At 54.2% G+C, this 23,500-nt stretch overlaps 4 protein-coding genes across 5 annotated transcripts; 1 reads left to right on the plus strand and 3 right to left on the minus strand.

The window, feature by feature from the left end:
- Positions 1-965: 965 nt before the first annotated feature.
- Positions 966-8,125, minus strand: NSMCE1 (NSE1 homolog, SMC5-SMC6 complex component). Of its 2 annotated transcripts, none has more exons than XM_054180473.1 (8): positions 8,043-8,125; positions 7,105-7,264; positions 6,501-6,622; positions 5,172-5,249; positions 3,965-4,111; positions 2,917-3,033; positions 1,696-1,816; positions 966-1,248 (listed from the first exon to the last, which is right to left on the minus strand). In XM_054180473.1, the coding sequence occupies exons 2-8, from the start codon at positions 7,220-7,222 to the stop codon at positions 1,172-1,174; spliced, it is 780 nt and encodes a 259-aa protein (XP_054036448.1). In that variant the 5' UTR covers positions 7,223-7,264; positions 8,043-8,125; the 3' UTR covers positions 966-1,171. The 2 variants fall into 2 exon arrangements, with proteins under 2 accessions (XP_054036448.1, XP_054036447.1); XM_054180472.1 differs by having other exon boundaries at positions 7,105-7,248; positions 8,043-8,108.
- Positions 8,126-9,069: 944 nt separating this feature from the next.
- On the plus strand, positions 9,070-14,997 carry ECI1 (enoyl-CoA delta isomerase 1). The gene is made up of 7 exons (XM_054180551.1): positions 9,070-9,112; positions 9,416-9,562; positions 10,431-10,558; positions 11,202-11,348; positions 12,596-12,717; positions 13,395-13,573; positions 14,464-14,997. The coding sequence occupies exons 1-7, from the start codon at positions 9,070-9,072 to the stop codon at positions 14,628-14,630; spliced, it is 933 nt and encodes a 310-aa protein (XP_054036526.1). The 3' UTR covers positions 14,631-14,997.
- Positions 14,998-15,194: 197 nt separating this feature from the next.
- Positions 15,195-18,444, minus strand: LOC104300302 (deoxyribonuclease 1 like 2). The gene is made up of 8 exons (XM_009900558.2): positions 18,298-18,444; positions 17,880-17,968; positions 16,819-16,902; positions 16,615-16,715; positions 16,428-16,540; positions 16,045-16,199; positions 15,826-15,922; positions 15,195-15,245 (listed from the first exon to the last, which is right to left on the minus strand). The coding sequence occupies exons 1-8, from the start codon at positions 18,442-18,444 to the stop codon at positions 15,195-15,197; spliced, it is 837 nt and encodes a 278-aa protein (XP_009898860.1).
- A 385-nt stretch (positions 18,445-18,829) lies between these two features.
- Positions 18,830-23,500, minus strand: LOC104300277 (deoxyribonuclease-1). Its single transcript, XM_054180552.1, has 8 exons — positions 23,354-23,500; positions 22,716-22,804; positions 22,472-22,555; positions 22,237-22,352; positions 21,333-21,445; positions 20,893-21,050; positions 20,718-20,814; positions 18,830-19,036 (listed from the first exon to the last, which is right to left on the minus strand). Exons 1-8 carry the CDS (start codon positions 23,498-23,500, stop codon positions 18,830-18,832), a joined length of 1,011 nt encoding a protein of 336 aa, XP_054036527.1.

A 23,500-nucleotide genomic window follows, 5' to 3' on the forward strand; every position in this document is an offset into this window, starting at 1 on the left:
TGGGGAAGTGGAAACAAGATGCTACTGGCACTTTATTTTTGTGATGTTTCTAAGGCAAACTCCTCATAAAGAGCATCTCCTTAAGTCACATTCTAAATGCTGCAACAGCTCTAGGGTGCTGGCAGGACTCTGCTTCAGGCCTTTGGGCCATGAGGTCAGCAGCATCTTCTGTGTGGAATTAGATAAACGGTGAGGGATGTTGCAGCCCAGAAGTTCAATAAATAAAACAGCTAACAAAGCAGGATAGGTACTGACCTATGTGTGAAAAAGGGACTAGTGTCATGGCCTGGGAACATAGTTAATTGCAGTTAACCCATAGTTTAATTGCATTTAGCTGATACTTTGATTATCAATCATCAGCTGGACTGCTGACACTGCCTTCTACAATGCCATCCATTTGTGCCTCGGAAGGAGCTGCTGCCATTCCCCTCTGGTAGCAGGCCATAGCTAGTCCTTGTATTTTTTTTAAGTCACTCTTAAAGGAAAAAGCATTCTTGCATAAAACTGGAGAGGCAATTGCTAAAAAAGCATCTCAGGATGATAATTTTTCAACACTTTGCAGACACAAGCTGGCGTTGCCCCAAGTCTTGTCCTTCTCTGCCCCAATGGTTTTGGCTGTGGTAGTGTTCCCTTTTACTAAGCACAGCTGCTCATTACCTGGCCATGTGTCATATGAATTCTTCTGTGCCTAAAGGGACAAAAACCAGGCAGCAGTGCCAGCTGGAGGTGTTGAGACTCTAGCCCTAGTTGAATATTCCATGCAGCCTTTCAGTGAGGACACCTCAAGTACTGCACTGATTTTTCATCTGCTGGAAGCTCAGTTTCCTTTCCAGTTGTTAACTGAAGCTGTACAAAACAGGGACACTGTTGCCCAGAAGAGCTTCTGGTGACAGATGCCCTGCATGGATGAACTTGGGAGGGCTGGCTTAAGACCACCTGTATCTTTCATTCCCAAACATGAGTCTCAGCCCTGGAGCGTGAAGAACTCTACACAAAGCAGCTTCAAATACTGTGCAGATGGAACTGCAGGAGAAGAGGAAGGTAATGATAGTTTTATTGTGAGATAATTAACACTTCAGGGAACACCAGGCACACTGAACAATGCCCTCTTACTAGTGAATGCCATCTTAAGGTCTGGCTAAACTGTAGGAGTGGGGAAATTTGACTGGCATCATCTTGAGCCGAGAGTGAAGCTCTTTTCTGCTCTCCCTGTTTTGGATGGTGAGGGGGAGTCTACTGGACTTGTACCTGTAAAGAAACCAAAAGATTAGTTAATGACACACAAAAAGGATAATCATGGTTTATATATTTAGATTGCTTTATATATCCTTGGGTGCCTATTGAGAATGCCCAGTTTCCCTGGCTAAATAGAGGAATTCCAAGAGACTGCCCCTTGGGGGCTCACTATTTCCACAAGTTTAGTGTTGTGTGTTGTGTCTGTCCCCTACCTGCCCCAAACTTCCCTCAATCTTTAAGGATTTTTGAAACCATGTGTCCAGGACCTGCACTGAAGTTGTGCACTTCAGGGCTTAGTGCTGCCTCTGGATGCTTTACTGTCTGAAACACACAACTGAAATGCCTGCTGTCCAACTACAGTACAAATAACAGAGGCACTGCTCCTGAATCACATCCCAGTCTCTAGTATTACACTCCATTTTTTACTTGGTGGTTTTTTTAGCATGGGTTGTTTGGTACCTGAGGTGTCAAAAGGCCAGAAATCGTTGCACTGAGGGCAGCGTGGTTCAGTCTGAGCTCTGAAGTACTTTCTGACACAAGGCAAATGCATTCTAATTCCACAGGATTCACACATTTGGCTCTGAAATCAAAAGTGTTCATTAAAAAAGAGTCTTTCTAACCTGTCCCCCCCGCATTCAACATAAAGCTGCCACAAGAGGGTGGCAGCTACATGCTGCTTGTGCCACAGAAAACTGCATGTAGAGCAGTTGGTGCCCACCAAAAGTCAAAGCTGATGATAAAAGGAGGTGGCTTCCTGGAAACTAGGACAAGACAAGACTTCTCTTGAAAGATAAGAGTGGCCTATTTAGGTGCAAGAAAGGAGACCCAATGGGGATGGAAAAAGTAACCTGGCAACATGGGTGCAGAGTGGGTTGAGAGTAACCCTGAAGAGGCTTAGGAATGTTGATGGGATGCTCACCGTGGCTGGCAGTGCACTTGTGCAGCCCAGAATGCAAATCACGTGCTGGGCTACTGTATGAGGGTGGTGGCACTCTGGAATAGGCTCTCCAGGGAGGCTGTTCATGCCTCCTCCTTGGCAGTGCTCAAGGCCAGCTTGGGTGAGCAGCCAAGTCTAGTTGAGAGGTGTCCCTGCCCATGGCAGGGAGGCTGATACCTCTAAAGTCCCTTCCAACCTGAAGTATTCTGTGTTGGGAAGATGAGAAGATGCAGGTCAAGGAGCAAAGGAATGCACTAGTTTTGGAACAGGACTTCAGGCTGCAACCACTTACACAAGACTGAACTTGCAGCTTGCCAGCTTTCAAAAGCCAGTGCTTCAGCATGCTGTATCTAAGTGTTCCTGTTCCTTCTCAAGTCCAAGGTACCATTGCTGAGCCAAAACCCCAGGACCAAAGATGAACATGTATCGTGTGTTTGTAAAGTCCAACCATAAGAGAGCTAATACTTAACTGTTCCACCTACTTAAGGATGAGGGACTAAGGGACTGTCTCTAGCCTGCTGGCTTTGGAAAGCAAGAATCAGAATAGTGTTCCTCACTGGGGGAGTTCACTTCCTCCAGGTTTATACTTGCAGATCCTGCTCCAAGTTCTTTTCTTTTCATACATGGCACCAGGTGACAAGGCCAAAATTCTTCAGTGCCTGCCTAGTACTCCAAGTATTGCAGACTTCAGCTACAACCACCTAAATGCATCAGCAGATGGCTACTGAGATAATCAGCATTACCTGGATGGCAAGGCTGTGACAGATGTTGCACTTCCTTGCCACATCTTGGTAGTTGCTGAGAATGTACTGTTCCATCTCGATGATGCAGCGAGTATGCAGAGTGTATTCTCCATCTCTCTAAGGAAATAAGTGGCAAGACAAGTATTTTAATTCCTTGTACCTTTTGTGACCTTTCTAACCACCTGCTAGCAAGCGTTTGACATCCCTGAGTCTTCTGCCATTGTGAAACTAACATGCTGCCAACTGATAGAATGCAAAGCTGAAATAGCTCTGGAATAGCTCATTTGTTTAGATGATCAGAATAAAGGCCTCAGACCTTTAGCAGAGATTACTCCTTGGAAGGTACAGATGAACAAGCATGCTCTCCTTAAAGACATGCAGTCTTGGGACCCTTCATTTGCACAGTAGCAGAAAACCTACTGGCTTCCAGGAAAATCTAGGCATTTACTGAGGTATCATTTGGAAATCTCTGCTAAACCACTCCAATATAAGTAAATGTGTGGCAGCAGGTTGCTGATCTACCATGCAGTAAATCCAGGAGAGGAAGGATTGAGGTCTGACTTGTGTTTGCAAGTTAGTGCAGTGACCACCTGGTAAGCTCATCTCAATTTCTCCCTCACCAAGAAAAGGATTCAGAACCATGCACAGTCACTCATGCATTTCTGGTATTCAACAGGTTTGGCCTCTGCTTTTCAGGGTGACAGCACTGATCACCCTGAAGAGCTTTCCCCAGCTCTTGCTCCAAGTTTAGGTATGCCATTGTGATGTGCATGAAGGATGCCTGTGTGCTGCAGCACAGGGCTCTACACAAACCACCCAGCTCAGGTGCAAGAACCAAACCCATGCTGTCCTGTATAGACCTTTACAAGGAATTTTTCCTTGTCAGTGTACTGCCTTTTCTGCAAAGATCACTGCAGCAGCAAGAAGCATGGGTCCCACAAAGGCATTTTTGCTGTCACTGATTAAAGGACAGCTCCAGTTTCAGCCACCACATCCACAACAAAATAGCTGGACCTAGTACAAAAACACTGAAAAGTGTTTTTATCACCTCAGAGAGCCACTTATCATCCACAAAAACTTTCAGCAGCTGTTCTGCTTCCTTCTTCTTCATTTTCTTAGTCTGAAGTTGGTCAGCCAAGTTTAAAATATCTGTAGAAGAGGCAAAGCCATTTTCTGAAAATATTATTAGGTCCATCTGCAGAGAAAGAAACAAATCCAACCGTTAAGAACCATGCAGTTAGAGAAGGCACACCTTAATGTGCAGTTTTTTTAGCATCCACACACGTGGAGGGATCCATCCAGAGGGATCTTGACAGGGTTGAGAAGTGGGCTAGTGCCAACTGCATGAGGGTCAACAAGTTGAAGTGCAAGGTCCTGCACCTGGGTTGGGTCAACCCTAGGCACAAACCCAGGCTGAGTGCAGAGTGGATTGAGAGCACCTCTGAAGAAAGACTTGCAAGTGTTGGTTGCTGAGAAGCTCCCCATGAGCCACCAGTGCCCTCAGGCAGCCCAGCAGGCAGCTGTGTGCTGGGCTGCAGAAAGAGGAGTGTGGCCAGCAGGGCAAGAGAGGGGATTCTGCTCCTCTTGTGAGACCCCACCTGAAATACTGCATCCAGCTCTAGTGTTGTCATCACAAAAAGGACACAGAGCTGTTAGAGTGATCCATAGGAGGGCCACAAAGATGATCCAAGTGCTGGATCACCTCTGCTATGAGGACAGGCTCAGGGAGCTGGCATTCAGTCTAGAGAAGAGAAGACTCTGGGAGGACCTTAGAGCAGCCTTCTAATACCTGAGGGATCCTACAAGAAGGCTGGAGATGGGACTTTCCAGAGACAGGACAAGGGGGAATGGTTTTACACTGAGAAAGAGTAGGGTTAGACTGGATCTTAGGAAGAAGTTCTTCAATAGGAGGGTGGCGAGACTCTGGAATAGGCTGCTCAAGGAGTTTGTGGATGCCTCCTCCCTGGGGGCATTCATGGCCAGGTTGGATGAAGCCTTGAGCAGCCAAGTGTAGTTGAGGCATCCCTGCCCATGGCAGGGAGTTTGGAGTAGATGATCTCCATGTCCCCTTCCAACTTCTTTAACTTTCAGTTTGCTATGCCCACAACAAACTGACCTGCAACAGGGAATCATCATCCCTGTCCCCCATTCATTCTGGCATGATGGCAACCAATTCCTCAACCACCCATTTTCACTTCTGTTCATTTTGAGGTGGTACCTTCACAGATTTACTAATTAAGAACTGAGATACTTACTGTTTTTCTGAACAGTTCCAGTTCATTTTCTGCATAGTCAGATGCCATTTTAGTTATTTCAGTTTCTGCCAAATTCACCTGCAAAGAAAAAAACCAACAGCAAAAAACCTTAAACTGAAAGCAGAGGGCCTGTGTGAAAGAGCCTCTGGGGTAAAGAATGCATCACCTTAAAATTGACAGAAATGTCACTTCTTTAAATGCCATGAAAGAGGCTGCTCCTTAAAGATGGCACTCAGTAACACAAGTCCTTTCTTTACAACCCCTGATCTTCCAGCCACACGTTCTCCACAATTGCCTTTGCCCAGTCCAAGCTCTTCAAACAATCCCACCTGCCCCTAGATCTGATCTATTGCACCAGGACACTGCTGGACAGGAACAGTAGCTATGTTAGAACACACCATTTTGTTTCCCTGTGCTGAAGTTACTGATATTTCGTAGTCTTCTTGCACTTGCTAGTGCTATCTATTAGCACTAATTATAATAACTGACAAAATGACCCAGTAAAGTTGAAAGCAGCAGCTGATGTTATGTCAGAATCCCTCCTGTGTGTATAACCTCCCCTTTCTGACACACATTGCAGGCACTGAGAGAAACTTGTTAGAGGTCATGTCTCATCAACCCTTTTATGCCAGGTACTTGAAAGCAGCTCTAAGGTCCCCCCTAGAGTCTTCTCCAGGCTGAACAACCCCAGCTCCCTCAGCCTATCATAGCAGAGGTGCCTCAGCCCTTGGATCATTTTTGTGGCCTCCTCTGGACTCACTCCAACAACTCAGTGTCCTTCTTATGATGGGGACACCAGAACTGGATGCAGTATTGGAGGTGGGGTCTGACAAGAGCAGGATAAAGGGTGTTTTCTAGTTTAAAAATTAATCTCGAGAGATAATGTCTCCTGTGAAAAAGAAACCTCACTTCAGCACTTAAGCAGTGGTTAGGCTAAATAAGAACCTGCTGCACTCCCTCCTGTTCCATCTCCATGCACCAAGGCTGCTGCCACTTTATCCTCCCACTTCTCAGCTCTACCAGCAGCTTCTACAGCAGCTGCCAGTGGAACAGTGGAAGAGCCCCACATTAAACCACACAGGACACTGCTTAGAGCAAGAAGCCTGCTGGCACACACAGCCTTCAATTTGGGATCCTCTCTGTTTTCCCCAGACAGCAGTTCTGTCACAGATACACTGCAAGGAAAGACAGAAGGTATCTTGGTCTAACACCCAAAGATGACAGTTGGGGCAGCTTTATCTAGATGCTTTGGCCCATTTACCATGGGAAGCTGTGCAGACTTCTGCTCTCCATCACTAGCCATGCAACAGCAGCGCGTCACCAACTCACCAAGGCATAATGTGCCCTCCCGTCGCTCTCCGACAGCCCCTTCCGGACCTGCATGAACAGGGGCTGCAGGTGCCTGTTGATAGTGCTGATGAAATCATCCAGTTTGTCATGGGCATAGTAAACTGAAAGTAAATAACAACATTGGAAAGGACTTCAGAAACCATCTCCTCCAAGCTCCCTGCCATGGGTAGGGATGCCTCTCAAGTAGACTTGGCTGCTCAAGGCCTCATCCAACCTGGCCTTGAGTGCCCCCCAGGGAAGAGGTATCCACAACCTCTCTGGGCAGCCTGTTCCACTCTCACCACTCTTATACTAAAGAACTTCTCAAGACCCAGTCTAAACCTACTCTCCCTAAGCTTAAAACCATTCCCCCTTGCCCTATTGCTAGACACCCTTATGAAAAGTCCCTCTCCAGCCTTCCTGAAGCATCCCTTCAGGTATTGGTAGACAGCTCTAAGGTCCCCCTAGAGTCTTCTCTTCTCTAGGAAAGAGAAAGAATACTCACATCATTAAGGTTTTTAATGTCAGAAATCTAATTATTTGTAAGCTGCACCAGGAAAAAAGAATAGTTCTTCCATCTCCCTACTTTAAAAGACAGACACACCTTTATGGATTTCACAGCAGCGTCGGTGTAACTTCCTAGCCACTGATCCTTCCATTATCCCGTGGGACATCAGGACCTGCAGGAACCGTCGATGAGCATCAGTCATCTGAGCTGCCATCGCGGTCCTCCACCAGGCTGCTAACGCTGCAGAAGGTGTAACCTGGAATTAATGCACATGTGCAAACAAAAATTGAAACCCTTGCAAGAAATCAGAACCCCCACGTCGTACAGGTGGCGATTAACTAGTTTTAGCTGCAGAATAAAGCAACACAGACGTTGTGCTATCTGCCCCCCCAAACCAGACAGCAGTGCCGTGTGTGTCACCACCCACACCACACCTTGACCAGCCCCGTGCTAGGTGCTGCTGCTCACTCCACATCCTAGTGACGTGTAGACCTGCAGTGCAAGTTACGTCAGACAGGAAACCTTGCTCTAACCACTCTGAATAGTACCAGAACTAAATAAAAGCATCTCGACACATTCCTTGGCCACTGCCGCCAAATAACCGTTAGCAGGACACACGAACAAAAAAAAAGACGCTTCCGAGCTCCAGGGCTCCTCCACGCCGCACACCAAAGAACGGAGCAAACCGAGCCCAGCACCACCACCACCACCCCCGCGGCACACCAACCGTCTACGACCAGCAGCTCCCGGGCGGACGGCCCGAGCTCACCCTGGCTCCGGGGCACCCTGTTGGGCTCAAGGGGAGCGCAGCGGAGCTTCCCCCGGGGCACTCACGGAACGCCGGCAGCTGCCGGCCGAGCTCCGGCCTGCTCCGGCTGGCGCCGCTTCACCGCACGGCCTAGCCCCTCGGAGCCGCCGCTTGCCGCAGCCCACGAATGAAGCCACGGGCACAACCGCCCGAGAAACGCCCCCGAGCGCGCCTTCCCCCGGGGACCGGGCCCCGACCCCAACCCGGCCCGCCCAGCCTCCCTCACCCGCCGCTGCTCCCGCGCGCTCGATAGCTCGGTGATCGCTGCAGCCGCCTGCCATCGATCAGCTCTGCACAGTGACTGGCAGGCTGTGCGGCTTGGTGCCAGCCTCCGCGGCTTGGTGCCAGCCTCCGCGAGCGCGCTCAGTGTGCCAACTGTCCCCTCCAGCCGTTTCAGTCTGTGGTGCAATCGCCGGACGGCGGTGTCCAGGCGAGCCATCTCGGTGCCCAGGACAGCTGGGGCCCCTTGTGATGCTACCTGACTCCCATTCCAGCCCAAAACGCAGGTGCCCCCCTGACCTCTGGGTCAGACTGTATCCCCTGCACACCCCGAGCACCCAGCTGCCCCTCCAACCGCAGCAGCAGCAAGGGGCCAGGACGAACCATCGGCCTCGGTGCCTAGGTCAGGGCACCCCACAGGTCAGCAGCAAGGAGCAAGCAGAGGGTCAGTACTGTCTCCACTATTCCGTTGCCGGACGCTTTCTGCCTGCATGGCAGGGCCAGCGCTGGTTGCCGCGATGGTGCCCCGGCACGGCCTCCACAATGAGATCTGCAGTTGCCATGGACCTCGCCCAGCACAGGGACTGCCAACCCTGCAACCCCGGGCCAGGCATTCCGCGGGGCCAGCTGTCCATGGCCCAGGAGCTCCCGGGGAGTCTAGCTGCCCGGGACAGAGGCCGGGAAGGGAGAACGGAGCTGTGTGTGCAGTGAAGGAGTGGGACACCATGGTGCATGGCCCTAGTGGGCCAAGTCTTGTGAAGCAGCTACCAGAGGGCAGCAGTGTGGGGAGACTGGCATGCTGGATGGAGAGCAGAGCAAGCAGGACAGAGCAGAGGAGACAGGGCAGTGCAGAAGGACAGTGCAGGTAGGCAGGCAGTACAGACAGCACAGCACACTCACTGCAAGCAGCCGCGCCACGGGGCGGCAGCACGCGCGCACCCCGGAGCGAGCCGGGGGCGGTGCCTCAGTGTCGGGGGCGGGGCCGCTCGCCGAAGCCCCGCCCCCTGGCTGTACCCTTGACCCGGCGGCAGAAGATGGCGGCGGTGCCAGCCCTTGCCCGGGGAATCGTCCGGTCAGGTGCGCCCGGCCCCGGGGGGACTCGCGTCCCTCTGCCTCTCTCCTCTGGGGGTCAGCGTGTTCCCCCACCCCGAGTCTCCCCCGTGCTCCCCCCGCGCGACTTGGGTGTCCCTAAGCCCTTCCCTGTGTCCCCCCCGCCCTTGTCAGGGTGCCCCATGATCTGCCGTAGTGGGTCAGCGTGTCCCCGGTCGTGCGTCCTCCCTCAGTGGGTCAGAGTGTCCCACATATCCTCCTGCCATGGGTAAAGGTATCCCCATATCCTGTGCTGTGCCCTGACCTGCTCTACCTGTCTGTCGCCCCCAGGTGTGCTGCCCCTCTGCCGCCAGCCACCGGCATGGGGCAGAGCAGCCTGGCAGTCCCCCGGACCCCTGCAGTCCCCCGGCCTCCCACTCGCCCCGTGTCGTGCCTTCAGCAACAACAAGATACTGGTGGAGCTGGATGAGAGTTCAGGTAGGGCATGTGGCACCTCGGCGGTGTCACCCTCAGCCCACAAGGTATTGTGGGACACAGAAAGGGTCCCTTCTGTGCTTGTCCCACAGCGACCCTGGGCATGGAAAGCCACCGGAGTCCCAGTTGTTGCAGCTTTTAGGACCATCAGCGAGAAGCTATTTGGGATGAGATCCTCACTAGTCATGAACGCTTGAGGTGGCTGTGTATTACTGGAGTGCCACAAGCAACTAACTGTCACCGTGGGCAGACCTCATACCCTGTCTCCTGCCCACATGTCCCTTCCGCAGGGTCCCTGCTCTAGGGACCTGGTAGAGTAGCAGAAAGCATCTCTGGGGGTTTCCTGTGCCAGAACAGCTGTCACGGGCCCACATCCCTGCCCCAAAGAAAGGATGCCTTTTCTCGAGGGCATGGCTGTGTTTGATGAGGACCTTTCTGGGTAGAGTAGTACAGTTTGGAAGGGGACAAGGGCTTGGAGCCCTTCATGCTATGCTGGCCAGGGTGACAGTGCTGCTGGCAGGTTTATAAAGGTTTATGATCCCCTAGGGAAATCCCTGAGGTATCAACCTTATCCAGTGATCCCAGAAAGAAGGGAACTGGGGTTGGGAACTAGCAGATCTTTGGGACACACAGTGTGCCACTACACACATGCTTGTTCACCACTGGCTCAGTGAGCCTAGCTTGCAGGTAGATCTGGGCAAAGGCAGAGCATTGCTCTTGGCCTTGCTGCTGTGAGCTTTTTGAAGAGCCAGGAGTAGAAAGACACAATCTGGGCGAGCAGGGAAATAGGCAAGTAAAGGCTCCCTTGGACAAGGCAGCACATGCTGCTGTGGTGAGGGGTTCTGATGTCTTTGTGTTTACCATGGAACAGGTGTTGCCATGATGAAGTTCAAGAGCCCTCCAGTCAACAGCCTCAGCCTGGACTTCCTCACTGAGTTTTGCATAAGTCTGGAGAAGCTGGAGAATGACCGGGCCTGCCGAGGCGTGATCATAACATCCGTACGTGCTGTCCTGGGCTAGGGGGTGAGCTGTGGCAGGGGCGGTTTGGCAGGCATGAATGCTGTTCCCTTGCTCATGTTTATCTCTGGCTCCCTGGGCACTGGCACAAGACTGCTGGGAGGCAGCTTTGATGGTTGCAGAGGGAGGGAAATGAGCTCCCTGGAAGGGCTGTGCTTTCTTCCGTGTCCTTTTCTAGCAGAACAGTAACAACTGAGTATTGTCATTTGTCATTAGACCCAAAAGTGCTTGTCTGCAAACCTGATATGTCCTTTGAGATCTCCTGGACTGCCCAGAGCAAGCTGCTAGGAGATGCCAGTGTTTATTCTCAGATGTGATGTGGGTATGAGGTGGTGCCTGGGCATGGGACAGGACAGTCTGTGTGCTCTGTGGCTGATGTACCCACACAGGGACCCAGATAATGAGAAACTGTGCTCAAGCAGAGTCCCAGCCTTGCAGGCCATGGTGATTGGATGATCCAAGCTGTGGGAGCACTGAGGACTTTGTTCCAGAACCCTGAAAGACCCTGGTTTGTGTCAGATTTAAATACCACTTCTCTCAGGCTGCCAGGCTGAGCATGTTAGAGGGCTGAAGGGTCATCCCTAAGCAGTTACTCTCAGCAACATTTGTATTTTCCCAATTCCAGAACGTTCCCAAAATCTTCTCCTCTGGCCTGGACATCACAGAGATGTGTGGGAAGAGCACAGAGCACTATGCTGAGTTCTGGAGAGCTGTGCAGGAGATATGGCTCCGAGTGTATGGCTCCAACATGGTGACAATCGCTGCAGTCAATGTACGTCCTCCAGCTCCACCTTCCTGCTGCAGTCTGTCACTTGTGTGGTTTGTTTGCACCATGTGGGCAGGGACAGCCAGAAAATCAGGCTTGTCAGTGCTGGAATGAACACAGGGATGTATTTGTGGGGCTGCCTGGGCAATGTGTCTGTGGTTCAGTGCGTTGGGCTGTGGGCAGATGTGGAACCATGGGGCTGCTTGTGGAAGCACGCAGGCTGCTTGAAAGCTGCTGGGCTACAGCAGCATTTTGGCTGTGATGGAGAGCTTCCACAGAATTCAAATCCTGCTCATGGGGGCTGAAGTGCCCTTGACAGTGTTTCCTACAGCAAGAGCCATGGCTTGCCTTGAGAACTCAACTGGGAGTCTGTCCTCCAGGCTGAAGGACCAGGAGAAGGCTGTAGCCCAGTGGTAAAATTCAGAGGGCAACTGGTGGCAGATTCAGAGGAGCTGAGCAGTTGGCTTAGGAGAAGTCCACAGGACACCTGTTGTGCCCACCAGCTGCTTTGTCCCTGACAAGACTCGTAGGAGTCACCCAAGGTCACTCACTTGGCCACTGCACAGCTTGACTAGAGGGGACAAGGTGGGAGGCAGCTGGGCACTGCCACAAGTTTCAAGCAGCAGTGTGTTGTAAGCCCTTTTACCACTGAGTTTTGCTTCTCCAGCCTTGGTTCTTGGCCAGCAGGGAAGTGCCCTCTGAACCTCAGTGTCTGTAGCTGGGTTGCTACCTGCTCAGTGTCTTGTTTTCATTCTCCAGGGCAGTGCTGCTTTAGCAGTTCATGGCTCTGTGTCTGTAGGTTGGCTTTGAAGGCAGCTGGATCTCTGACCAGCTTCCCACAGCCATCCTGTGTGGGGCTAAGCAAGCCCTGAGATGTGCAAAAGGAAGGTTTTACAAAGCCTCAGGACAGGACTTTCTGTGGCAATTAAGAGTTACAAACTTCAGTAGAGTTAAAAACTCCTGTAGGGTTACAAGAAAATACAGCACATCTCTGCTGTGGGGTTTGCAACCTGAGTAACACAGATTAATTCCCCAGAGTTCCAGGCTGGCAAATGCCAGAAACAATTGAGCATTGAAAAATGAAAGGATAAACCCTGCCATAAATCTTCCTTAGGCTTGTTCTGAATCAAATCCCTCAGAGACCTGAGGGACACCTGCTCTGTGCCTTCCCTGCTTGTAGGAAACAGTGGAGCTGGTGCCATGGGAATGTGTGTGACAATGACCTAGATTCAATCCCTCATTCTTTTTGCCAGGGGTCCAGCCCAGCGGGAGGCTGCCTCGTTGCCTTGTCGTGTGACTACAGGATCATGGTGGAGAACCCCAAGTTCAGCATTGGCCTGAATGAAGCCCAGCTGGGCATTGTGGCTCCCTTCTGGTAGGGCAGTGCCTCCCACTTCTTGTTTCACATGTAGGTCTCTTTAAAAAAGGGTTCCTCTTCAAGGAGTTTATTGATCAATTTAACTGGTCGCTGGGTTGTGCTTTGTATGTCGGTGGTCAGGAATTGCAGCTGCAGGACACAGAGCCTCATTTCTCTGCCCTCTTCTGCTAGTATCTGAAAAGCTTTCAGGCTGCAGAATGTCTTCACATCCTTCACCAGCAAGGATCTCAGTTCTGACTCTCTAGTCAGCTCCAAAATTAATGCTGGGAGATCTCCCCGGTCAGGCTCAGTCTGGGAAGAGGCTTGTCTCTGGATACACTCCAAAATCCCATGGCTGTGGAGATCACTGGAAGCATAGGGACACTGATGTACTGAGACACAGGCCTTTGGTGTAAACTTGCTGTTGGAGAGGAGCTTTCACCTCACAGCAAGTAGGCACAGCTGGGACCTGGGCACTGAGGGTAGAGCAACTCTCAAGGACAGGAGGGGGAGCATTGTAGTACCCACAATGGCTCTGCTCGCCTGACTTAGCACAGCGTGGCTGAGCCTGTAGCTGCTGTGTGGAGACCCATGGCTGGGGAATGGGACCAAGCCTGCTCAGCTCCCACATCTGCATGCAGCTGCTGCTGGGTGTTTCTTTCCCTGACCATGGCTCTTCCTCCCATCTCTTCTAGGTTTAAGGACACATTTGTGAACGTTGTGGGACACCGAGTTGCTGAACGCTCCCTCCAGCTGGGCTCCCTTCACTCTGCAGCTGAGGCCCACAAGATCGGCCTTGTGGATGAGCTGGTGCCAGAGGAGAAGCTCCAGGAGAGGGCTGTAGCTGTCATGGCAGAGTGGCTGGCCCTTCCTGGTAAGGGTGGCACCTCTGGCAGAGGAAAAGGGGCTCTGATCTGGGTGGGAAGGACCAGTACTGGGGCTGGTGCCTGGGAGCTATATAACAGTGGTGATTTAAAGGGAAGGTGTGGATGGCTGGGAGGTAGGAAAGCTCAACACAGGCAGCCTTGGGCTAACAGAGATGGGCTTGCCAGTGCCCTGGCACGAGAGGACACTGAGCTGGTTTTGCAGGGCACGTGGCTCCAGCTTGGCTCACCCTGCCAGCCCTGTTGAGTCAATCCAGACGTGCCTGAGCTCCAGATATAAGTTGGATCTCCATGTCTGGCAGTGGAGGTGTTACCCCAGGAAAGCTGCCATGGAGTTGAGGAAACAGGCTGGGTGGCTGCCAGATCTTTGTGGTCTGGAACAGCTCTGCTGAGCTGGGGATGGCAATGGGGACGTGAGGACAGACAGCAAGTGCAGACATCACATGCATGTTTGGGCTGCTTCAGGGCTGGCAACATGTGGTTCCTGGGCTGAGAGAGGGCTCTCCACTGGCCAGGGCTGAATCTGAGCTATCCTATCCCACATCACCTCCTGAGTGCTGCAGGGAGGTGCAATCATATTTCACTCTTTGGCTGCTTCTGGTGGGTACAAAGAGAAAGAGGTGCTCACCGTTTGTCCCCAGGCCTAGCAGATCAGTTGTCTCCCTGCTGAGTGGTACAGATCATCATTTATTGTGTCAGAATTTATCCAGTTCAGCTTCCAGCCAGTGGGTTTTTCTTACACCTTTCCCTGCTGTTTCAAAGAGCCCTTTGTTGTGTGGCACCTCCCCGTTTGGAGGCACCTGCGCGTGGCGGCAGCGGCTGAGAGCCGGCCAGGGCTGCGTACTGTGCACGTTGCCTGTCCTCACTCTCCTCCCTGCAGACCATGCCCGTCAGCTCACCAAGTCCATGATGAGGAAGGCAGTGCTGGACCGCCTGGTGGCTCACCGAGAGGAGGACATTCAGAACTTCATCAGCTTCATTTCAAAAGAGTCCATCCAGAAGTCGCTCCGCAGGTACATGGAGATGCTGAAGAAGAAGAAGAGTTAAGGAGCCAACAGCCTGGGGCCTGGTCCCGGGGACTCCAGGGACCCTCCAAAACGCTGCAGTAGCTGTAGACTTTCACAGTGAAGCCATCTGCAGTGTCAGCATCGGGTGAAGTGATTCCTGCTCCCATGGCTGCCCCAAATGTCCCTTCCCCTTAGTCCCTCTAGAGTGCCTGTCACCACTGCTGCCTTTCCTGAGATCAGGGAGAGCTGCCTGCTCAGCTCCTCCCAGGAACACACAGGGAGAGGGTCTTCACACCGCTGTGGCCCAAGCCTGCTGGTCCTTGGATCTCATCCCTCCTGTCCAACACCTAATTGTGAAATGAGATTTGTCAATAAAGTCTTTGATGAGGTAGGAGATGGATGCTTCATTCCCCAGCCTGCCTGTAGTCGCTGCTTTCTGGCTGGTGGCTTGTCCCCAGGCTCTGGTTCGTGGTGGGTTGGCGTGCTGGGCGTTGCCAGCAGTGACACTTCTCCAAACTGGGACTCAAAGGAGACTGCATACAGGGCTCCTGGATGGGATGGTGGTGTGAGCTGGAGCTGGATCACTGTCTGTGGCAGCAGGAGCTCAAGCCACCAGCTTCACCTCAACCGGAAAGTGATCGCTGACTGCCAGGGCCTGGAGAAGGACAAGAGGTGGGGAAGTGTAACTCAGGGGTTCAGTGAGCCCTGAGTCATGGTGGTGAGGCTGGCAGGGCAGCTGTGATTGTGCTGCCAGAACCTTCTGCCTGCTGGTGGGGAATGTGATAACCCCACCCCAAACATAGCAAACACAAGGCTCCAGTTTTGGCACCTCTCATGAAGAGATGCCCACGTGTGGCCTGGGGTGGGTGCTGGCAGGGGAGCACCTGCCCTCCAAGACTCCCATGTCTCACTTGGGAGTTCTGTGCCAGCTATGGGTGGTTGAAGGTTGGCTTGGAATCTCCCAAGCCCTGGAGACCTGCCCATGAAAGGCCACCAAAGAGCCCTATGTATTTCATCTCTTCCCTACAGGAGCAAGCAATGACCCCAACTCACCCCTTCTGTTTCCACCCACCGATCCTTTGTCACCCTGAGCTCCTTGTTCAGGTGGCTGGAACCAGCTCGAGCTGCTGCTTGCTTCACATCCAGTTTTGTGCTGACACTTAAATGTGGCAGCTACATGGCTGCACCAGGCTGCTTAATCCCCAGCAGACACTGGCAGTGCCCAGCAGACTCACCTCCTCCTGGTCCAGATGAAAAGCACGCTGGAAATCGTAGATAGCAGCTGAATTTGGCACAATGCTTCTCTTCAGCTTGGCACCACACACCACGATCCTGTCAGGGATAGAGCTGCTGGGTCCTTCTCCTGCCCCCACTCTTGGCTGCTGGTGGTGCAGGGTGGGCAGGGAGTCCTGGGGTGCTGGGGAGGGGGACAGAGGTGCTGTGGTGTCACTCACCTGTCGTAGGCACAGTGTGACTTGCCCACGGTGGTGTCGGTGCCGTCGGGGAGCAGCCACCTGAAGATGTCGCTGGTGCGCAGGCGGATCGATGACCAATCGCTCTGCTGCACGTAGGCGCAGTCGGCGTTGAAGTCCCCCAGGAACATGATGTTCTGCAGTGGGGAGAAGGGGGAGCTCATGGTGGCTGGGGAACAGGTCACCCCCACACCAGTCCTTCTGTGGAGGTCAGCTATGGGGCCCAGGGCATCACCCCCGGCAGGGGACAAGGCAGGAGCAGGGTTCCCATCTCATCACCCGTGCACCAGCCTCAGAGTGAGGACTCAGTATGGGTTGAATGGTCTCTGGGACTTAGCACTATCGCCGATGCTGGTGGCACTCACATCTGTCCCCCACTTCCTGATGATGGCCAAGTAGACATCGTAGAGAGCATCGATCTCAGCAACGGCATCGTGCGGGGCTGAGTGCAGCGGCACCAGCACAAACTCCTCCACTTCTGCCAGGGGAGAGGGGTGTCAGCCCCATGGCCACCCTATGTCACCACCCAGCATCACTTATCCCCAGGCTTACTGGTGTGGGGTGCTGAGACCCTCAGGACGAATGGCTCCCGGCTGAAGATATCTTGGGGGTCTTCATATTGATAGGTGTCCACCACGGACACAACATCTGTCCTGTGGGACCAAAGAGATGGTGAGCCTGGGCTAGACATAGCTCCTGTGTCCCCTCCATGGTGTTGGTGGCCCCATGGTGACAGGAGGCAGCACATCCTGTTACCTGTAGATGAAGAGGTACATTTCCTTGTAGTTCTCCCGTCCCAGGGGGCCGCTGATCTCATAGTCGTACGAGGACTTGGACACACTGCAGAGACACAAAGGCAGGATGGTGACATGGTTGATACCATCTTGGAGTGGCCTCAGTATGCCCAGAGGCTGGTCCAGCCATGGGGTTGGCACCAGCCAGTCCTGCTCTGCTGTGTCCATGGCCCAATGTGTCCCAGCAGAGGGATGATGTGGGTCCTAGTGCTCCAAGCCACACTGCTGTCCCTATGACCCCAGGGTGGCTCCTCAGGCACATCTGGCCTCAGGCAGGACACAGGGAGGCTCCTGTCACCCCCTTCTTTGCAGGGACGCGTCTCACCTTCATTTGCAGCAAAGCTAAATTAGGTTAATGAGCACCCTGGGAGCCCGGCGTCACCCTCCCTGCCTTGGCTGCTTTGTGGCCCTGCTGGAGGGGACACCAAAGGTATGAGGACATGGGCTGGATGTACCTGCTCAGTAGCACTCATTGCCTTTCTGCCCAGCTCCATCTTGTCCCCTCACCCAAAATGGGGTCAGCACCCAGCTGGCCAAGGGTCTGCCACCCTGTGATGCCCAGTTTTAGCCCACCCCAGTAGCCCAGTTTCCTCCTGAGCTTCTTACTTTGGAGCATCCTCTGCTGCTGGGTCCATCCCATGGTCTCCTTGCTATACCCAGGGTCCCAGGGTGAGAGGGTCTGTCTGCCCGTGCCCCCTTCATTCCCCATCTCTGCCACTTCAAGTTAGGTTTTGCAGACAGAGCTCTCCAGAACTGTAGTTCCTTCCCATCCTGTGTGATCTGTTGGGATGGCAGCTTTCAGAGGTGGATTGTGCTGCTTGTATCTCCCTTCCCTTCCCTGGATTATTCCTGGTGGTGTTCCAGTGCCTGCTCAAAGCTTCAGCCCAGCATTTTCCTCCTATCCCCCTTCCCAAAACCAAACCCTCTGCTGATGGATTACTTTTTCTGGCCTTTTATTGCTCAGCCAGCTTGGCTGTCCCTGCTGATGCTGGTGTCTCAGCCTGGGCCTGTCCCCACTCGTACCTGTTGAGCTCCTCCATGAGCTGGGTGACAGCACTGAGGTCGGAGTCACGCACCTCCTGCACCAGCACCAGGTCATAGCGGCGCAGAACCTGTGAGCCAAGAGGGATGGTGATGGTGAGAGGGAACCTGTGACCAGCTCAGGGTCACTGCCTTCCACCCATGTCCCGGCTGAGCACCTTGATACATTGAGCGCAGCACCACGGGGACCTGCATGTCTGTTGGGGCCAGGGCAAATGTCCCCATGGGCTCAGAGGGACCATGGGGTATGTGTGACACCCCAACTTGGACCCCACCAAGTCTTCATTCACCCAGGGCACTGGGATGCCATCTCATTCGTGTCCACATCCCCACATACCCCTGGCACAGGAGCCACACTTGGGGTTCGCTCCAGTGTCACCGTGGCACTGTTTTCACTCACGTTGATGATGATGTTTGCCACTCCCTCGTTGGACATCTTGGTGTCACCAAATGACTGAATGTTGAAGGCTCCGATGCGCAGCGTGGCGCTGGCTGGGCACAGGAGAACCACAGCCAGCAGGGACAGTGCCAGTGCTACAGTCCCCATCCTGCCAGGAGTGAGGTGGAGTCTCAGGGAGGCAGCAATGTGACAGAGATAAACTTGGAAAAGTGCTTCGGATTTGGTGATAAAGCAAAAAAAACAACCATGCAGATCCTTCCAAAGTCCTGGTGTATGACAAGGTACCACGATGAGTCCTGCCTGGAGCAGCCCGCTGAACCAGCACGGGGTGTCTACCGGCTCTCTGGTCCCAGGGCAAGCTAAACCTCATCCTGCTGTGGTGAATCCACCCAGCAGTTCCCAGGATCACCCAGCTCTACTCCCTGTCATGATATCTCCATCTCCTGCCAGCCCCAGCCACCACCACCACCAGCACCCTGAGCTGTTCCACATCTTTGATCAGTCCCCACTGCTGGGGTAAGGGAGCAACTCCTCATTCCAGCTCATCCCAGCTCATCCCAGTCCCTCCCGGTTCCCGGCTGCAGTTGCGGAGCCCAGGTCCATCCTTACCTTGCCGAGTGCGCAGCGCGTCTGCCGCCCGGGCGGCGGGAGGGGCGGCTTTATTCCCGGTGGATGTGCCGGCAAAGCAGGATGAGTCGGACACCCCCGTGGGGGTTTTGGCATAGCTTTGGGTTCCTTCCTACATTGGGAAACCAAAAAGCCACAGGGCGGTAGGGCGGGGCTGGCATAGCCACCCCTGTGCTGAGGGGATAAGGGATGGCCGGGAAGGTGTGGCGGTGCTGGGGGCATCCCAGCGGGGCTGCGTGGTCGTGTGGCACTCGAGGTGCTGCAGCTGGGGTGGCACCCCTTAGGTCACAGCATAAGGCATGGTGGCCAGGCACGAGGTGAAGGGTGATGGTGTTGACACGGGTGATTCAGAATGGGTAATTAGAGGGGAGAGAAGGAAATAGAGGGGAGAGAAGGAAATGGTGGGGTGTCCAGTGCCTGGGTCAGGCAAGCTGAACACTGCCAGCCTTGGCAAGAAGGGACAGCTGCAAGCCCCTCCAGCAGCCCCACTGGTGACACAAGGCAGCCCTGGCTGTCACTTAAAGCAGCCCCATGGGTGACCCAAAGCAGCCACGGATGTCACTTAAAGCAGCCCTGCTGGTGTCCCAAAGCAGCCCCAGTTGCCACCTAAAGCAGTCCCACTGGTGACACAAAGCAGCTCCTCTGGTGACCCAAAGCAGCCTCAGCAGGGCTGGTGTCCCTCACACCAGCACATGATGTCACCCCAGGACATGATGTCACCCCAGGTCATGACATCACCCTGGGACATGATGTCAGCCCAGGTCATGATGCCCCCCCAGCTGAGTGAGCGGTGTCTCTGTCAGGGAGCTGGTGGCAGAGCGGATGGGGAGGTGACAGCTGCTCATGTCAGGACTTGCCAGGCTCTGGCGTGCACCGCTGGGTTTCGCATCCCCACACCCAGTCACAGGATGAGTCCAGAGTCCCTCAGTGCCCTGCCTGCACCGAAACCCCCCACAGGAGGCATGAAACCCCCCGGAGCTGACTCATGTCCTCCAGCTCCCCCCACCCTCACCCTCAGCACCCTGTCAGCTAGACAGACTCTGGCAGATGCGGCCCCATGAGCCACGATCCCACACCACAGCAAGGTGGCCAAATCCTGACCAGAGACTCCTGGGTCCTTTTTGGTGTCCCTGCTTTTGCCACTGGCAGTTCAGAGGGGAACAGCACTTTCCAATCCATGGGTGTCTTGATGATGGAAGGGGACCCCTAGCCCCAGGGAATTCCCTGGTTCCAGCCCCAGTGGGACTGCCTTTGGCAGGGAAATGGGGTCTTGGATATGAGAGGTTGAAGGAACCCTCACTCCAGAATTGCAAGGGCTGAAAAGGCTCATTTTTAATGGAAGCAGAGAGTGTGCCATCCCCACAGGACCCCAGAGAGCAGCTCCTTGCAGGAATGGCAGGCAGTTTGGCTGGCATTGGTAGTCCGTGGGCTTCCAGGAGGGATGTAGGTGTGTGCTGGTGTGTCCTGGTAGCCACCAATATAGGGATGGGCTCAGCGGGATTTCAGGGTCACTTCCACTGGGAAATGGTCACTGACAGCCAAAGCCTGAGTGTGGGGGAAAGGAGGGAAGTGGCTGAGCTTGTCTGGGCCCCCCATCACTGGCATAGACCCCAACACTCCACCCCCCAAAATTTAGAAAGTCCCCCAAAATGCTCAAGCAGAGGGTTGCATCAGTGCAGGGGCTGTGGTCATGCCACCCTTGGGTACAGCCTGGAGAATAGGGAGCCCACCCACACTCCCAGGAGGCATAGTGCCAGTGCCAGTGGTCTGGTGTGCCCCAGCCCCTCACTCACATCCTTGTTCTGGAGGTGGAAAGTCATCTGGAAGTTGTTGACAGTGGCGGAACCGGGCACGACGTCCTGGCGCAGAGCGGTGCCGCAGGCGACAATGCTGCCGGGGCATGGTGGGGGCATTAGAGTCCGTCAGTCCCCCCCGTGCCAGCGGCTGTGCCACCACTGCAGTACCCACCGGTCATAGGCACAGTCGGTGGTGTCGGCGACGGTGGTGTCGGCACCATCGGGGATGAGCCACACGCAGGCACGGAGGGAGCGCAGGCGGATGGACGGCCACTGGGCGCTGGTCACGTAGGAGCAGTCGGCGTTGAAGTCTCCCAGGAAGATGATGTTCTGTGGGGCAGCACACCATGTCCCTGCCCGTGGACCTTACAGGGCACTAAGGGCTCCCTAAAACCTTAGGGGGCACCAAGCACAAACAAGCCCCCAGTAATGGCAGCGGAGCCACCCAACAGCTGTCAGCTGGACGTTGCCGAGCTGGCACCGACTCTGGTGGGTGCAAGAGGTTTCCTGTGGGTCATGTCCATCCCAGGATGGCCACTGGGATGTGTGGTGGCCATACCCCAGCCCACCAAGCCTCCCTGGGGAGCAGCTGAGCTCTCCACTACCCCTTACATTAGTTGCCCACTTGTCGATGACATCGGTGTAGACATCGTAGAGCGCATCAATCTCTTCTGCCGCGTTGCTGGGCTCGGAGTGCAGGGGCACCAGCACAAACTCCTCCACCTCTGCCAGAGAGGTGGCTGTCAGCCCCTGGCTTGGGTGCAGTGCACTGGAAGGGAGCAGAATACCCAAGGAACCACCCTAGCCCAAGCCCCTGCTAGCAGCCAGGCAAAGCTACCACAGGGGAAGGGTCAATTGGCTTCCTGTGGTCTGCCTGTCCTCCAGGCTGGAATGCCTAGTGAGGAGCTGTGTCCCTCCATGGGTGGTTTGGGGTTTGATGCTGGTTTCCCATCAGTTTTTCCAAGCCACTGTGGTTTTGGGAAGGAGACAGGGGTGGGAGAGAGCTGGGAGAGTGTGTGCGCCCTGGGGAGGTTCATGGGATGTGATGGCATGTGGCAGGGGATGGCACAGGGTGGGAAATGGCAGGTGATGGGGGATGGCATAGGATGGGAGATGGCATAGGATGGGAGACAGCACCCAGCTGGAGGAAGCAGATAGCAGGATGTGGCACAAGATGGTTGGTAGTAGGTGGCAGGAAATGGGAAACAATGGGAAACAGCTGGGAGAATGCAACTGGAGAGAACACACAGTGGGAGATGACAGAGGATGGGAGGTGATGGGAGATGGTACATGGTTGGAAACAGTAAGTGGTGCTGGCCGTGCTGAGCAGGCACACAGGACCCTTAGGAACCCATGGGTGGGAGAAGCCCCTACAGCAGTGAAGTACTCCAGTGAAGCCTCTGAGCTGGGCTCCAGGGTGCAACCTCCCCCTTAACAGGCATAGATCCAGGCTCAGCCCCATGCAGAAGGGACCTTGTGCCAGGTCTGGGCAGATCCCGACACCAGCTCTGCTCACGTGTGGTGGGTGAGGAGAACTTTACAATGAAGGGCTCCCTGCTGAAGGTGTCTGTCCCACAGGGTTCACAGCCATCATCATAGTAGTAGCTTCCCAGCACAGAGACCATGTCTGATCTGAGGAAAGAGAGCAGGGCAGCCCCACCACAGCCCTGATGGTACTCACCACCCTTTGGGAGCTGCTGAGGTGACAGCAGGTGACACAGTGGATGCTGGACCCTGGCAGCATCCCATACCTGTAGATGAAGAGGTACTGTTCCTTGTAGCTGGTCCGACCCAGGGGGATGCTGACCAAATAGTCATATGGGTATGGGGATGCACTGGGAGTGAGATGCAGAAAGGGTGAGAGAAGGCTCCCTGTGCTCCCCAGCACCCCTCAGGCTCTCTTTGGCCAAGCCAGAGGTGCCCCAGCATGGCAAGATGCCAGCTGGGTTTTGTCCCAGCCTCCCATTTGAAGGTGCCCTGTGCCATCAAGGTCACCTGTTGAGCTTCTCCATGAGGGTCTTCACAGCGCTCAGGTCAGCGTCTCGGACCTCCTGCACCAGGGCAATGTCATATTCTGACAGGATCTGGAGGGACAAGCTCAGAGCTGCTCACCCTTGGCTCATGGAGGCACACATGGGTGCCTGGGCTGCACTGTGGGGGCTCCCAAGGTGTCAACAGAAAGGCAGCCAGGGACTTAAAAGCCCAGGGATTTCCTCTGCCGATTCCAATGTCCTCTGTCTTGGAAGGACCTTGGGGTGACACCATGCCCCTTTACACCCATCTGTTTGCCACCCACCATCCCTGCAGCTCCTTACCTGCAGGCTGCTCTGAGTGAAGAACCTGAGCAGCACCAAGCATCACCCATCTTGGTGATGGGGACCAGCAAGAATGGAGGTGGCCCAGGTGAGAGATGGGGGAAGAGCAGACGGATGGATGGATGCAGAGATGGATGGGTGGGTGGGTGGGAGGAAGGCAGGCAGGCATAGGTGAGTGGATGGGGGTGTGTGGACTAGATTAATGGGTGGGTGGATGCATGGATGGAGAGAGGTCTGCAGAAAGTTAATGTCCAACTGCCCCAAGCTGGGTACATCCCAGAGAGTGACTAGGACAGCTCCTCAACCCCCAGCACTCACAGAGACAATGATATTAGCGATTGTCTGGTTGGACATCTTGGCATCTCCAAACGCCTTGATGTTGAAGGCACTGATCTTCAGCGTGGTGGCCACATGCAGCAGGAGAGCTGCAACCAGCAGTGACAGCATGAGCCTCAAGGATGCCAT

The sequence above is a fragment of the Dryobates pubescens genome, chromosome 4 (assembly GCF_014839835.1).
Source record: "Dryobates pubescens isolate bDryPub1 chromosome 4, bDryPub1.pri, whole genome shotgun sequence".
NCBI classification, from domain to species: domain Eukaryota; kingdom Metazoa; phylum Chordata; class Aves; order Piciformes; family Picidae; genus Dryobates; species Dryobates pubescens.

Bases quoted from the DNA above. Each gene is read 5' to 3' on its own strand.
- NSMCE1 (XM_054180472.1), bottom strand. From the start codon at position 8,097: ATGGCAGGCGGCTGCAGCGATCACCGAGCTATCGAGCGCGCGGGAGCA. The intron at 6,623-7,104 runs GTGTGTCTGTCT...ATTTACTTTCAG, and splicing joins CTGCTGTGAAATCCATAAAG to TTTACTATGCCCATGACAAA. The intron at 4,112-5,171 runs GTAAGTATCTCA...CTTTCTCTGCAG, and splicing joins TGGAACTGTTCAGAAAAACA to ATGGACCTAATAATATTTTC.
- ECI1 (XM_054180551.1), top strand. From the start codon at position 9,070: ATGGCGGCGGTGCCAGCCCTTGCCCGGGGAATCGTCCGGTCAG. The intron at 9,113-9,415 runs GTGCGCCCGGCC...TGTCGCCCCCAG, and splicing joins CCGGGGAATCGTCCGGTCAG to GTGTGCTGCCCCTCTGCCGC. The intron at 13,574-14,463 runs GTAAGGGTGGCA...TCCTCCCTGCAG, and splicing joins AGAGTGGCTGGCCCTTCCTG to ACCATGCCCGTCAGCTCACC.
- LOC104300302 (XM_009900558.2), bottom strand. From the start codon at position 18,444: ATGGGGACTGTAGCACTGGCACTGTCCCTGCTGGCTGTGGTTCTCCTG. The intron at 15,923-16,044 runs GTGAGTGACACC...TATCCCTGACAG, and splicing joins TCACACTGTGCCTACGACAG to GATCGTGGTGTGTGGTGCCA. The intron at 15,246-15,825 runs GTGAGTCTGCTG...GTCCTTCTCCAG, and splicing joins TTCATCTGGACCAGGAGGAG to GCCCTGGCAGTCAGCGATCA.
- LOC104300277 (XM_054180552.1), bottom strand. From the start codon at position 23,500: ATGGCATCCTTGAGGCTCATGCTGTCACTGCTGGTTGCAGCTCTCCTG. The intron at 22,805-23,353 runs GTGAGTGCTGGG...TTGTCCCTCCAG, and splicing joins TCGCTAATATCATTGTCTCT to ATCCTGTCAGAATATGACAT. The intron at 22,353-22,471 runs GTATGGGATGCT...CTCTTTCCTCAG, and splicing joins CAGTACCTCTTCATCTACAG to ATCAGACATGGTCTCTGTGC.